Consider the following 15,321-nt stretch of genomic DNA (forward strand, 5'->3'; position numbering starts at 1 on the left):
ATAAAGAAACAAGTGCATAAAAAAAAATGTGTAAATTAACTACTAACTCCTGGCAAAACTCTAATGATGTTTGTCTTCATTTGAAAGACTACAGAATAAATTTTCCCTTATGGTAATTTTCATTGGTCTATTATTTTCCCCCAATTCCATATGTTATCATTCTATATGTATCCAGCCGCACACACAGAATTATTTAGGACTTCATAGGAAACAAAACCTTTCTCAAAATCATCCTATTCCAACATGAGTTGACAGACAGAACGAAATTAACACTAAACCCCTCTAAAAAGAGTCATTTTTTTTCTAATTACATGTTTACATTTGTTCACAATGTGCAACAAACGTTTTAAGAACTCTTTGCTGAGTCTACTTCTCAAAAAAACATTTCTTTCCCATTTCCTCCCAAATTGATAAAGTCAGAGTTAAATGCTTTACAAAGTTTCTGATCTAAAAAAATGTATCATTTAAATAAACCCAATTTACATTGAATAGCAAGCGAGGCAGGGGGTAAAATTATTGCAGGCTACCTGACAAAGGAATTAGCAGCTGTATTGATTTTGGGGGTATTCCTCAAAACTAGCCTACTCTGGAACTGGTGACAGTTCAGCCACAGCAGTACCAAACTCAGCACTGGCTACAGGTTTATCAAAAGAGATGGGAGAGTCTCCTGTCAGTGATTGCCTCTTAAATTCTGTGCTGTTACAATTAGCCTGCTGTTGGCATGAAGTTAGATTGGTTTCAGGAGGTTTGCTGCAGCAACGGCACTACAGGCATTTCTTTGATTCCCCTGAAATCCACAACCACTATCTCCCTGAACCAAATAGACCAAATAAAGACAGCAAAAGCAGAGTTCTGTAAAAAGAGAGAAAAAAACCCAACAATTTGCAGGCTAGGGGTGTGACCCTAAACACTGAAATTTCTGATATAGTTTTTATTATATTTTACAATATACTGTAGTAGCCTGTATGAAAGTAGTTTTAGGCTGACTGTTAACATGGAAAATAGGCCCAAATCAGAACACCCATCAAAAAAGAAGAAAACTAAGAGCTAGACAACATCAGGAACTCCATCTCATGATCTGTATGGCTCTAGTAATTATCTAGCAAGCAAAAAAAAAATCAGGGTAACTACAGACCAACAAATTTCAAATCTGAATTTTAGCTGTAAAAACCAACTATACATCATATATTTGGAAGAAAAACAGTTCAGGAAAGAAGCAACTTTAGTTGTAACAAAAAGGAATTCAAGACTAAAGACAGAAACTAACAATGGACTTTGTGAACACATAATATTAAAAGACACAGCATACATTTTTTGAAGTTACAAGGATTTACTCACGCAATATCAATTACCATCAATGGAAACGGTGCAAGATAAAACAAAATCCAAAGTGTTCCACATATTTTTGAAGTACATTAGGGAAGAACCACTACCAAGAAAACCCCATTATGACTACTACTCAAGGAAAAATGAGAAAACAGACGTGGTCTTGGCCCAGAGTTGGGGAGAGAGAGAATAAACTCATCCACTACAGCAAATCTGTACTGCTTTGTGTCCAAGCACAAAAGTTTTATTAGTTCTGCACTTAACCTCACTGTTGCATGTTCTTGCCAAAGCAGAAGGAAGCCAATAGTGAGAAGCTGAGTTAATATGTAATGAGAAAGCATGAGAAGAATCTAGAGTTTGACTCCTGACTCTTTGGATACGCTGGTAAATAAGATGGGCAAGACATGCTGACAGCAATCATAAGAATCTGAAATAGGCAAGGTAAAAGACCAAAGTATGAAAAAAGGACAGTGAAACAGCAAGGGGGGAAGCGCATAAATCAGAGATGTAAACTGAGGGGAAAAAACAAAAATTAAAGGTCACAAAGACAACATGAACAGGACTGGTTTCCCTGTAGGAAGAACACAAGAGGTGATGCATGTCTGTTTTTTCTTTCTCTTATAACACAGTCTATTCCTCTTTTACCCCAGTGTCCACAAACCATTCTTTTAATAAAGTAAAAGAAAGAAATTAGAGCTAAAAAGACACAGGAAAAATATGCAGTAAAACTAATCAGAAATTCAGACAGTTTGCTGCCTACAGAAGGAAAAATACAAAGGATGATATAGTTAAGCCTAGTGAGAAAGAGGTAGCAGAAGTGAAACATGCAGAAAAATGTAACTATCAATATAGAACATTAATAAGTTACTATTACATTGCTTTGATTTTTTTTGCCCTTTTTTTTAATAAAGTCTCACCACACTTTATAAAATATTCCACCTCACACTTATTTAGAAGCAGTTCTTCTATAAGCAAAAAATCCCACTAAAGTGAATACTGTTTACAAAGGCAAAAGTCTGCAAGCTTTTGCCTTAATATATTAGCATAGCTTTTCTTCCTAAAAGAAATGTTTATGAACATGTTTATGTTCATATCAATACTTAAAACAGTAGGACTTAGCAGTAATTAATAATAACATTTCAAATAAGCTGTAATAATATTTTAACCTATGGGAAATATTTCACATTCCTTTCAAAATAAACTGTTATTCAAAGATCATGATATTTTTAATTAAAAAAACAGTCCCTAATCTGTAAAAGAATAATGAGACATGGCAGATAACCTTACAGCTTAATTTAATAATATAGCTTTCTTAATTCTTGAATTTATCATAAAGTCATAGCAGAAAACATACAGCATTACTGCATACTTTTATGAATTTTATATACAGTGCATTCTAAGAAGTATAGTTTTAGATTAGCAAAGCTCACAAGTTTTAAAATAAACACATTAGATATAGATAAAAAGACATATAATTATACCTTATTATAACGATCATGAGGAACAGACTGCAACACGATAGGTTCCATTGTAGAAACATTTGCAAACTGCACCTCGGGAATGTACAGAGCACAAACCACATGAGCCCAACCTACAAAAAGTTACAATTGCATTTAATTTTAATGTTTTCTAGAAGCTCAAAGGACATTTCAATTATAGTACAAAAAACCTTTTACAACACTTTTATCCATAGACTATTTTAACTGCTTAGAATATTACAGACATGTTACTTAAGTCATGTTTACATTTCATTTTGTATTATCCAAAGTTTAGATGAGCTATAATAGATTTTTAAGTTTATTCAGTAGAGAATTCATACAAATAATATTCCATGAAACCCAAATGCTAGTGATATACACAAACGGTGACACAGAAATGGAAAAATGGGTTCTTTCTTTAAATTTCTTGGATTAACATAGTCATCACGTAAAAGCTACGCAAAATCCTGCAACAGGGAAATACCATCTGAACAAACTAGTAATCATGCAAGCATTCCCATCACATAAGACTTCTGTGTATACTTTTTATTTAAGCAAAGTCATTCTAATTTGACTAGACTCCTATTTTCTTTCTATAGAAAGACATTCCAACACACCCGCATCCTCTCTATCAAATCACTTCTTTTACTTCTTTACAGGTATAGCCAACTTATTTTTCATAGGAATATCAATTCCTATATCCAGTCCTGTTCAAACTCATTAACTTGGGGTCATTGATAAATGCTTAGTAACTTACCATATTATGCTTTAACAACATTTCAAGAAGTAAGCATTCCTAATCGTCTGACATTTGGTTGGATGGGGGCAGGGGAAAACACCAATTCAGAAAGATACCTACTAATTTTGGGCCTTTTTTCAATACTAAGACCCTAAGAGATGTCGGTTTGTTTCGGTGGAGGACAGTTTGCCATAACTGTAAATTTAGCAGAAACTGCTATATACCTAACACAGCATATTAATATACTGACACTAATAATAGGATTACAAGATTAATATCACATAGTATAGAGCTACCTCATCTGAAAGTGAAATTGCTGTGGCGAATCATTTAGCATGAATTCTGTTCTTCCCCAACAGGCAAACTGAACTCTTTTGTCACAAGATCTTCAGTACACCTTAAAAATGATTGTGCTTTCCTCCTACCTAGGTTTACTTGTATGTAAAAATTCAGGACACAAAATAACAGTACATTAGGTAAACAAAGTAAATTATCATTGTGCAAATGCCTCCTATAATGGAGGAAAAAAAACAAACCAACAAAAAACACAAAACCCACCATACTGCCTCACTGCAGACCTTTTTGAGTTTTGTTTCCATTTGGATTTTCTCTTTTTAACTACTCTACTGAATCTAAAGGTTCTTAATTTCTTCACTCAGCTATATTTTGACTATTAAACTGAGCTAAATATAAAGTTGTACTTACTTACAGTAGTAAGCATTTAGTATCTGGAACTGCATACATGCTTTTTATTCATTTCTTAAAGTACAAATCTTTTCCAGTTGCTTCCAACCAATTGGTGTCCCCGCTCCCGATTTGCTAAATTGATAGTTATAATTTGTGCGCGCTTTTCATTTTCTATACAACTGTTATAGTCAACATTCACAGTCAACATAACACATATCATTCTAGTATTTAATCTGCAACTACATACACTATCTGTGCTGCTTCATCATTTTATTCACAAATAGTTTGTAGTATTATTCCACACAGAAAAAGCATGAGGCTAATAAAAGAGTAAGGAAAAGAAAGTATAAACTGCCAACTTGAGCTGCTTTTAAAAACAGTTCCAACAGACCATTTTAAAATCATCGTTAACAAACAGACTGAAAAAAACTATAAAACACACAGTCTTTTTTTGTTCTCTCCTCTACTTGAAGTATCTTCAGGAAATAAGTGTTTATAAGGACTTTCCTATGACTTGCAAACTACCCTAAGCCAGAGTCACCTTACTAAAGACAGATAAATAAACGTTAACATGATGTTAATGGTGAATATTTATCTTTAAAATTCCTCTCAAAAATTAATTCAAATAGAAACACCATTCATCTGATAAAGCCATTAAACCAGTGGAAAAGTTACACTGAAATTTTGAAAAAATCCTTCTTCAGTTAGTTACACATAAACAGATGGCTAAAGCTTTTACTTCAGATGTAATTAAGCCTGTACTCCAGTTACATTTACTTATAATGAAAAATTATTCTGAAATACACAAACTGTACCAGAGATGTTAAAAAAAAAAAATCACTTACTAAGCCAACTGAAATTTAGGTAAGTAAAGAATTTTCACTACAAGAAAACAGTTTCAGAAACAACTTTAACTGAAAACTACTCCATCACCATAATAAAAGAATTAAATACTATATCCAGAAACCTACAAGCTTAATAAATTCTGATTTCCAAAATATAGAGCTCACATCCAAGATAGCCATGGGCAATACACACTTTCATCTTTCATGAAAACAAAACCAGTATCTACATAATGAAACAAATGAAGTACCAAAGCACTAATACACTTTTTGAACAAGGGGTCAATAAGCACCCAGAGAACTGAGGACAAGGGACCTCTTCCATTGGTTTCCATCTGGCATCTTTAGATCCCAGATAATCTGACCTTGCTGAAAAATCACAACCTGTCCAATAATAATTTAACCACAGGGGAGGTTGCAGAACTCTTTTGTTACCAGCCTCAAATGCCTACATCATAAAAGAAGCCTAAGCCCAGTGCCAGCTCCCACTAGGACTCAGAGCCCCTGAACAAAGGCTTAAATGTTCTTTTGTCCAAAGTTTGAGCTGTGAAGAAATATAAAATTGTCAGAGAGAAACACCTAGCTCATCTGGAAGAACTAAAAGAGGCAGGGGTTCAGCAGCTCTCCCTGAAGAAAGAGTAAGGAAGACATTTTTCCATAACAAGTGTGGTTAAGAACTGGTTGCCTAAACTTGCTGAGGAATCTCTACACTTGAAGAACTCAAGGATTGTAGACTCCTCCACCAAACTTGTCAACTTATGGGAGGTCAAGAAGATTCAGTTTCACCATATAAGGACCATATAGTAGCGGAAGAAAAGAGAAAAGGAAGCAAACAAACATCACCTTTTTCCTAAGCGTCAAAAGACTAGTCACTGTTGCTACAAAGATTAAGCATGGAAGTAAGGACACCTACAGCCAAACAAAGTGTGATAGCTCTCTGCTGTCTCACTGATAGAAGAACATGCTACTAACGTACAAGCAGACTTTACTTTTAATGTTTTCTGCAATTGAGAGGGCTCTTGACCATACAACACAGTGAAGAAATGCCTCCCTCATCCTCCGCTGCCACTTCCTCCTCTTTTCGACAACTACTCTCAGGCAGAGCCCAGCACTCAGAATCCCAACAGAATAAAGTACCTATTGCCAGGTTCAGAGTTGAGTGCTTCTGTCTGCTGCTTCTGACTGGATGACAACTGTCTACTTTGTCTGCAGGTAGAATACAACATCCTAAAGCAACACCCATCCAAACTGTACACACAAATGCTTGCTTCTCTTATCAACTAAAAGGATTTATGATATTTAAGACTACATTAAAATATATATATTTTAATTAACTCCATCTAAGCTATAAAGACTGCACCATAAACTTCTTATTCAAATCACATTATCCTTGATCAACTATCTACTTCATCAGTAAATATTCATCTTTATCTTTTTACCCCCCAAAAAAACATCATGAAGTCCAGTCCTTTTGAGGTTTTCTAATGTTTATGTGTGAAAAAATAATGTTGTATACCCATGTTTTAGAATTTTTAAAAAATCTCCAGCTGCACTGTTCCACACATTCAATAACATTTAAAACATACTCACTAGTTTCTGTTGGAACTGAAATTATTTTAACGTCATTCCTCTTCATTCAAAACACCACACAGAAATAACAACATGATACTCTGACTTTTCTTAATTGTTGTCCAAACTCATCCAGGAACTCACGCCATTTTTCAGATCACTTTTGTTCCAAATGAGTTTTTTAAAACCATCTGCATAGATCACATCCTCTACTATTTAAATGAATGATAAGCTTCCAGTCACTTTGATTGTGCGTGGTTTGCATCCAAACAACCGGCCACAGATTTATTACTCATTTTAATTTTACTTATAAAATTTACAGTAATTGCCAACAAACTCTTACTACTGCCACTGAATTGCTTATACTCAATTTACTTTCATCTCCTTCTCAGGACAACTTTAACTGGAGGCAGGGAGGGTGGCAGTCACAAATGTTTTTGTAAATGCAGGTACTGGCATCTTGCAAAATGTTGTTAAAATTTTCCTTATCCTCAGGATTTTCTTTCCCTCTCCCCCACTACCCCCCTTATTTGACTTACTGTTTCTCAATCTTTGAGAAGGTGTACATTTTAAATATGTGCTTTCTCAATAATAGTATTTTTACTATATGATAATGCCTGGCTTGCTTATTTTAAAATAAATACATGTATATAGGGATTTAAATCAGCCTGATTTTTGTGTTTCTGCACATTCTTATAAGAACTGCTTTCTCTGAAACTGCTGGAAAAAAAATACACAGCAGGCTACCATGGGCTGGCAGATTCACTGCCCCTTTTGCTTTAAACAACCCAATATTCTACAATAATCAACGCCTCCATCCAGAAATTGTAAAATGTCGTCAGTTTTTGGTTATTACTTATTAGAAACAACTTAATGGTGACAGCCAAACGAAAATTAAGAATATTTACTTCGACTGTGCTTTCAAGTCAAATAACTTTGGGAAATGCTGCTTACCTCTGAAAAGAAAAAAAAAAAAACACAAACGACTGTGCTTTCTAACATAACATCACACAAGTATAGCTAAGACACTTTCCTTTGAAGAGATCTTAGGAAACTTCTTCAACCAACATTAAAACATCAAAACCACAAATAAACCAACTCCAAGATCTACTTTGATAGCGATTATAATGAAAACAGTTTTCTTCAATATCAGAAATTGGAAATTCATGCTGAAAAGCCTTCAAAGTTTAAATAAGTCTTATGAAACTTCCTGCTTTTCACTTGAGTTCTTTTTTATTTTGATTTATCCCTCAGAAAGGCACGTTACCGATTTTTGCCAAATTTTATATCCTGTTCTGGCATGCAAAATGTTTAATTACCAGCACAGAATCTATCCAAATTTTACCAATATTTTCCTGGTATTTTTATTTCAGGTGCCTAGCTAATTTTTAACTCAGTGAAAACCTATCAGTACATACTTAGCAGGCATAATTTGAATATACATTATTCATTAACATTTAGAGTAACAAATTTCAGGCTCCAGAACACTAACTGAAAAGAAACAGTTGATCTGTTATTCCAATGCAACAAAGAACAATTTCATCATCAGCAAAAGACTGTTGTCAACAAAGAACTCTACAACTAGAAGCAAATTCTAACAAAGTGATCTAAAATTAACAAAGAAAATCCAGGAAAATAAATAATACACAGTATGATATCCATCTAACTAAATTTTTGCCTTTACAACTACTGTTTAAGTGATCAAAACTTGATTCACAAGCACTTTCACTGTAAATAAATCCACAGTACTTTTAAATCATCTTCCAATGCAAATTTTGAAGCCTTGCTTTTATAATCTTTTCCTTCACAATAAAATAACAGCATAAGACTTATAACCCATGCCACCATACAAATTAAGACAAGCTCACCTATAACTTGTAAACTAACAGAAACAGAGTAGGCACTACACTAGGGCTAAGTCCCACAATCAATGTCAAAGCTGTGCTGCAAAGCAGAAACAGGCTGTAGAGGCCTGAATCACGAAGTCACATCGAGATCCAGAACATAGCGCCAGTCTGGTGCCGCAAGAGAGCTCTAGGATGTCATCACAAACTCCCAACCATGCACCAATTCCAGCGTAAAATTTGTTTATGCATTCAGTGTAAATTCTTGAAGAGCCTATTATATCTCACTAAGGAATTTTTGGTTTATTTGTAACTGCAGTTCACTCCTAAACCAAGTGCATGTATTCTTCTAGCATGGAAAAACTTTTCAGTGTTGAAATGTTAGTTTCTAATTAGGGTTGCTCCAGGTTGTAATTTAAAGATACTCCTCAATCCATTTCAACTGTGGGCTTTCACTCTTCACTTTCAACTGTACATCCCTGCCTTCTCTCCCTGTAGTATAAGCTTGCCATGTAGCAGGGCAGATAAAATTTTATTCACATAACTACTAAACTTGGCAGAAAACAAAAGTTTACCCTCCAATAAGATCAGTAAATAAGTTGATGCAATCCGTACTGAGGTCGTATGATTGCCGGACACAAAACCACAAGTGAAGAAACAGCCGGTCATGGGTAAACCACAGTCCACTCCTTTCAGCAGAGGTCAACAGCTGTCCTAGATTACATGACACTGCACCCTCAGTTTCCACAACTATCAGATCTGCTGACTGACCTCAAGACACAGCTGTCCCACTCTGCAAGGTGAATCCAGAAAAGATGTACTATTTGCAAGAGGGTAAGATTAAGTACTATTTTAGATCTTTAGCTAAGTGTGTCTTCGCTAAGGCATTCCATACACTTTTGTTTTGACCCTGATCTTTGTTTCCTGTAAAGACAATAAAACTTGCAGAAAAGAAATCTGTCAGCTTAAGTTACTGTGTTTTCCTTACCCTAGTAAATACAGTTTTAGAGTTTGCTATAGTTAATACAGTATTGTTCACTATATTGTTTGATCCACTCTTGTCAAAGTTGGGTAAAAAGAAGGTGCTTGCACTAAGTGCTAGAGATCTCACCACTGTGGTTGGTAGTCAACTTTAGCACTGTTACACAGAATGAAAGGACAATTATCTATTTAAAAAAAAAAAAAATATATATATATATATATACACACACTGCTTGCCTATGAAGAAAAGGCTTCACTCTATGGAGTCCCACTATGGAATTTCACCATACTCTCCATTTATCAAAATTTTTTCCTAAACTAAAAGAATTGGTACATAAGAAAAATTAACTTTGGGTCATTATTCAGCAGCACAACAAATAGTTTGTTTTTGAAAGAGATACGGATTATATTCCACTGGTCCACTAAGACTAAGTAAGCTAATAGCTTTAATAATTTTATCTGCCATGCTATGGTATTAATGAGTCTCTTCTCCTTCCTTCAAGAAATCTTTTCATACAACAAAAGGAGGAAATGTCATTAATATTTATCTGAAGCTCTAAAAAAATTTTTCCTATTTATACATTATGATTACCAGCAATATAAATAATAAATATACAATATAGATTATAGGGTAAAATATGTACATTTATATTCAAAAAATATTTTAAATTGTTTATCAATTTAACTGTTTTTACCAGTAAAAAAAAAAAAAACACACCACATACATATAAACTCCTGCAAATCTGCACAAAAGGACCAGAACATTTGTAGGTAAGCACTTCTTGGAAAATGCATACACCTGAATGTGTACATATGACATTATGCCATCCACATTCTTAGACATTAACACCAAGAAAACTCATCAGAATAGTAAACCTGACGGTGAGAGCTGCTGACTCTAATAACAACAGCAATACGAAAACCTAGTATACAATTTTTTTATAGACTTGGGAGATCCCAACTCTAACCCAGGGGATGAGAAGAGGGACTGGACAATGACATAAAACCACCGCATTGTTAGCTGGCCTTTTCCCAAGCAGCTGCATGAAAGAATTCTTGGTGAAAAGTCACACAAAGAATGCTGTTACACAGCATTCCTGATCATCATCCAGTGGAATCAGATTTCAAAGTAACAACTTGTACAGCAAAATCAAGCCCTTTAGGCTTACAGAAAATTGTGGACAAAGATGACTGTAAGAAAACTATTAAAACAGGAGACGCACAATATTAGATACAACTGAACAATTTGTTTAAAAAACAGACCACATATTCAGTATTATGACAATATAAAAGAATTCTCTAACTCTGGAGACATTCAAAACCCACCTGGACGCGTTCCTGTGCAACCCGCTCTAGGTGACCCTGCTCTGGCAGGGGGGTTGGACTAGATGATTTCCAGAGGTCCCTTCCAACCCTATGACTCTATGATTCTATGAATTGGGATTCAAAAAGCTATAATCAGTTCAAATGGTCATGATTTTATTTCCTCCTCACTGAGTGTCAAAATCACAAAGGAAATTACTGCAACAGTTAAGGAAACACTACTGAATTGAAAAGGCCCAAAACTGACAAACAGCCTACAGTTCTCAAGTATCTTCAAACAAATGCTCACTTACTGCTTTTCTGTTTTTTAAAAAAATGTATTTATGTTTTCTCCAACTACTAATACACAGAGTACAAAGCTAAAGAAAAGTTAATTTCTTGTTCAATAGCCTTCTTACACATAAGACAGCAAATCAATAAGCAACCCGCACACATATCAGTTTTTTGTATTTTAAAAAACTCTTATATTCAGTCATGTGTTTAAAACCATAGTGGTGCCCCCAAATGAACACAAATATCAAATTTAACAAGGAATTCTGTCAATAAATATAGTCAAAGTAGAAAGTTCCATTTTCGTCTCAATCCTACTTTTCTACTTTTAGTATCAATCAATCAATAACTAACTAAATAAAACCCCAATAAATAACCTAATTGAATTTACAGAACTGACATCTCTGAACACTGAAGAAGTTCTGATGTTTATGCAAAAACAAATTATGCAAAGTCTACATATAGGGAAGACTACATTTTGCTCACAAACTTAACCACAGCTTTAAGACAGTCACAGGCAGATATCAGGCAGATATCAGGCAGCCAAAATATTAAAATGTATTAAAAGCTTATTCCTAAAATTTCTGATAGTCACCCTGATCATAACCATGCAATGTCCCACTACCGTTAACAAACTAACTAAATCAAATGTGCAACTAAATACAGTCAACTCTTAATAATCCTTAGCACAGATAACCCGCTGGCAGATAAGCCCCACCATGGATATTAGTACACTCTGAGAAATGCAACTGTATTGTTTCCAAGATCTGTGCAAGTGCAGGAGCAGAATGACCATTTTCACACAGTGTGAAAAGACTGAACAAACATGTGCAACCACACCTTAGCTGCTTCTGTTCAGGGTCAGTTCAGGTCTCCAACAATGGAAAGCACAGGAGGTGTGCTGAAGCAGACTCAAATCCATTTCACTCAAATCCAGACACAATTATCTCTTTGGGCTCACTACAAGTTCTGATTACTGTGACAGCAACCACCATAACCAAGCCAACAACAGGCAGGCATCTGTGTACTCTCCAGTGTACCAAAAAAGGTTATGAGCAACTAAAAACGCCATTTCCATTTCCACTTGGGTCTTCACACGGACTCTTTAGTCCTTCCAGATCCAGACACAATAGCTGCTTGGTACAGAACCATCTGTATGAGTTCCAAACACTGAGAGGAGCGTTCCCACAACACTGTCTAGAAACCACTCGGCTAGTACCATCGCTATTATCTAGGATAACTGAACTTCCCTTAGCCCACTTCACCTCCAATAACCCAAATACTGAAGAGTTAACTATGGCTGCAAAAATAGTTAATGCCTCAAAAATGTAAATTATCCGTATCTTCTGTTTTCATGCAGAAAACAGTGCACTCAATTTTAAGAGCAACCTCCAGGAAAAAGCCTCGCTAGACTCAGTACTTTCATTACAATTTCAGGATCTGTCCTAGTTTCGAGGTAGTATGAATATAGAAAATATTCTGCAACTAATGAGAAAAATTTCTACCAAAAAAATAGCTACCAATAATTACATTAGTAGTCTGTGCTAGGTAACACTAAACCACTCTGTAATCGTTTTTCAGTCTAGAGATTCCATGGCATCATGTACAGTAGATTAAGGATTAAGTATCATTTGGAAGACATATAGAGAAGGGGAAAGGGGATGGTCAGTTTTCTGTACAAGGAATGCCCAATCAGTCTGGGCTCCTTCACCCTGAAAAGGAGAAAAAGAAGAATATGACAGAGGTCTACAAAGCCAGAAGAGGTGTTGAAAAGGTGAACATTTAATACCTGCTCTTTGTCACTTGCTATCACTTAGCAAGTGCCATCAAATAAAATCGTGAGGTAACACGTTCAAAACAAAGCAGCGGCACATCATAACACATTGTATCGATCAACTGCAAAATGCCTTGCCACACAACATTATGGACACTAAACCTTTATACAGAGGTGGACACATCAATAGTGTGATAGACTCTTCTTCCATTAAACACAAAAATACCATCTCTGGTTCAAAAAGTTCCAAAGTGTAAATACTTATAGGTTGGGAAAGTACTGTGAGAAGGCGTACAAGAACTTCCCCAATAATCTAGTTCATACTGATAAAGAGAGCAGGGCAAATGTTGTTTGGCCTCCACAACATGATCCTCTCCTCTTACTATCTCAAACTGGCACTTTCAAGTTGTGTATAAGATCCGTGACAGTACTGGTCCAAGAATGCTGTATTTATAGTATCACTGAAAACTGTAATTCCGTATTTGCCATAGATATAGAATCATAGGATCTTCACGGTTGGAAAGGACCTTTGAGATCATTGAGTCCAATGATACACACACACAAAAAAAAAACCCCACAAAACAAAAAAAAAAAAACAACCTACAATATCTGTCACTAGACCATGCCCTGAAGTGCCAAATCCAGACATTTCTTAAATACCTCTAGGGATGGTGACTCAACCACCTCCCTGGGCAGGCTGTTCCAGTGCCTGACCACCCTTTCAGTAAAGTAATTCTTCCTAATATCTAATCTAAACCTCCCCTGACGCAGCTTCAGAGCATTTCCTCTGGTCCTGTCATTATTTACTTGGGAGAAGAGGCCAACACCCACCTCTCTACAACCTCCTTTCAGGCAGTTGTAGAGGGCAATGAGGTCTCCCCTCAGCCTCCTCTTCTCCAAGCTAAACATGCCCAGCTCCCTCAGCCTCTCCTCATGTGACTTGGTCTCCAGACCCCTCACCAGCTTGGTAGCTCTCCTCTGGACACGCTCCAGTACTTCAATGTCCCTCTTGTACAGAGGGGCCCAGAAATGAACACTGGACAACCCAACAATACTCCTCAGCAACTGTACTGATAATCATGACTAAGGCACAGTAGATGTCTCCAACCAGAAATATGAAACCTAAAAAGCAAATCTAAAGAAGTGCTGATCTCCAGAAAGTCAGATAAGCAGTACCAGGCCAGTAAAAGGAGAGGCAGAAGGAGGAAAAATGCACAGAAAGGAATCTCATGCCACTTGGGGGTAGGGTACAAAAAAAACCCACAACACACTACCAAAAAAAACCCACAACACAACCACACTATCCACCACCATCACTATTTTCTAGTCAGTCAGTAATACTTAAAAACAATGTAAGTTTGATACCCAGACTATTCTGTCAAAGTTTTAAATGCTAGTACCATCACAAAGTAAGAGGAAGTAATGCATAGCAAAGACCCACCCTGCAGTAACAGCATCTTACTGCAGGTTAAGAAAATCACGGAACCCTATAGTAAAAGCTCACTAGACCAAAAAACATTAAGACTCCTGACATAAAAGAAAATACAGTATCTTCAATATGCGAACAAAAAAAATTTCTTCACATTACAAAAAAGCAAATATCCAGAAGATTGCCAGAAAAAAAAAAAAAAAATGTACAAGAGCAGCAGACCATGTATGAGCTAAGCTATCTGCCTATTCAAAACACAAGCTGTATTTGTTTGCTGGCCACAAAGTGAAATTACATGTTGCCAGAAGGCAGAAAGAAGCATAACTTTATATCACTGACATAAAATCAGTAATTTCTTCACTTGTTCTGAAAAGCTAAGACCATTTAATTATTTCTATACTTACAGAAAGACTCCATAATCACAAATTTCTAAACCTGGATCCTTACGAGGTTTTATCAGAAGTATTTGTTTCAAAGATTCTTCAGGAATACCTGTATCTTTTTATCATATCCCTTTGCAACAAATGGTGTAGCAGCATTAAAAAAAAAAAAAAAAAATCAAAGCGTTAACTTACTGTAAATATAATTTTAAATTGGCAAGACCCTTACATGACCTTCAACAATATTTCCTTAAGTCTGAAACTCTTCTGGTAAAATCCCTTGTTAGGCAACTCTTTGAAAGGAAAGCTTCAGGTTAAGAATATAGATTTCTGAAGTGCAACACCAGTCAGAGTTCATTTCTTCCAAGGTTCACATCCTTCTGTAAAACTGTTATTTAAAGGACATTTGGCCCATAAGGTAGAATTTGCTGTGTTCAACACCATGGATAAGCTCTATTAGTGAGGCAGGGATGGTTCCAGAAAGTGAAGTACAAATTCTTAAGACTTCTCTGCTATGAAATTTTCACTATGAAGCTTTCACTGATGAAAACAGTTGGTCATGAAAATTATAGTAGGGACAATACTGTTCATACAGTGTAAGATCTCTGCTGTTTAAACTTAAATAATTACACAGTAACTCACTTTCAGACAAGAACTCATAACTACAATTAAAATAGCT

At 35.6% G+C, this 15,321-nt stretch overlaps 1 protein-coding gene across 5 annotated transcripts in view; it reads right to left on the reverse strand.

Annotated features, from left to right (window-relative positions):
• The window catches only part of MLLT10 (MLLT10 histone lysine methyltransferase DOT1L cofactor), a 146,995-nt gene that overhangs the window by 98,717 nt on the left and 32,957 nt on the right, over positions 1 to 15,321 (reverse strand). For all 5 annotated transcript variants that reach the window (XM_074574494.1, XM_074574493.1, XM_074574492.1 and 2 more), the window contains exon 5: positions 2,808 to 2,917. In XM_074574494.1, the coding sequence (XP_074430595.1) occupies positions 2,808 to 2,917 (110 nt within the window). The remainder of the gene's footprint in view (positions 1 to 2,807; positions 2,918 to 15,321) is intronic.

This window comes from Larus michahellis, chromosome 2, assembly GCF_964199755.1.
Source record: "Larus michahellis chromosome 2, bLarMic1.1, whole genome shotgun sequence".
NCBI lineage: Eukaryota > Metazoa > Chordata > Aves > Charadriiformes > Laridae > Larus > Larus michahellis.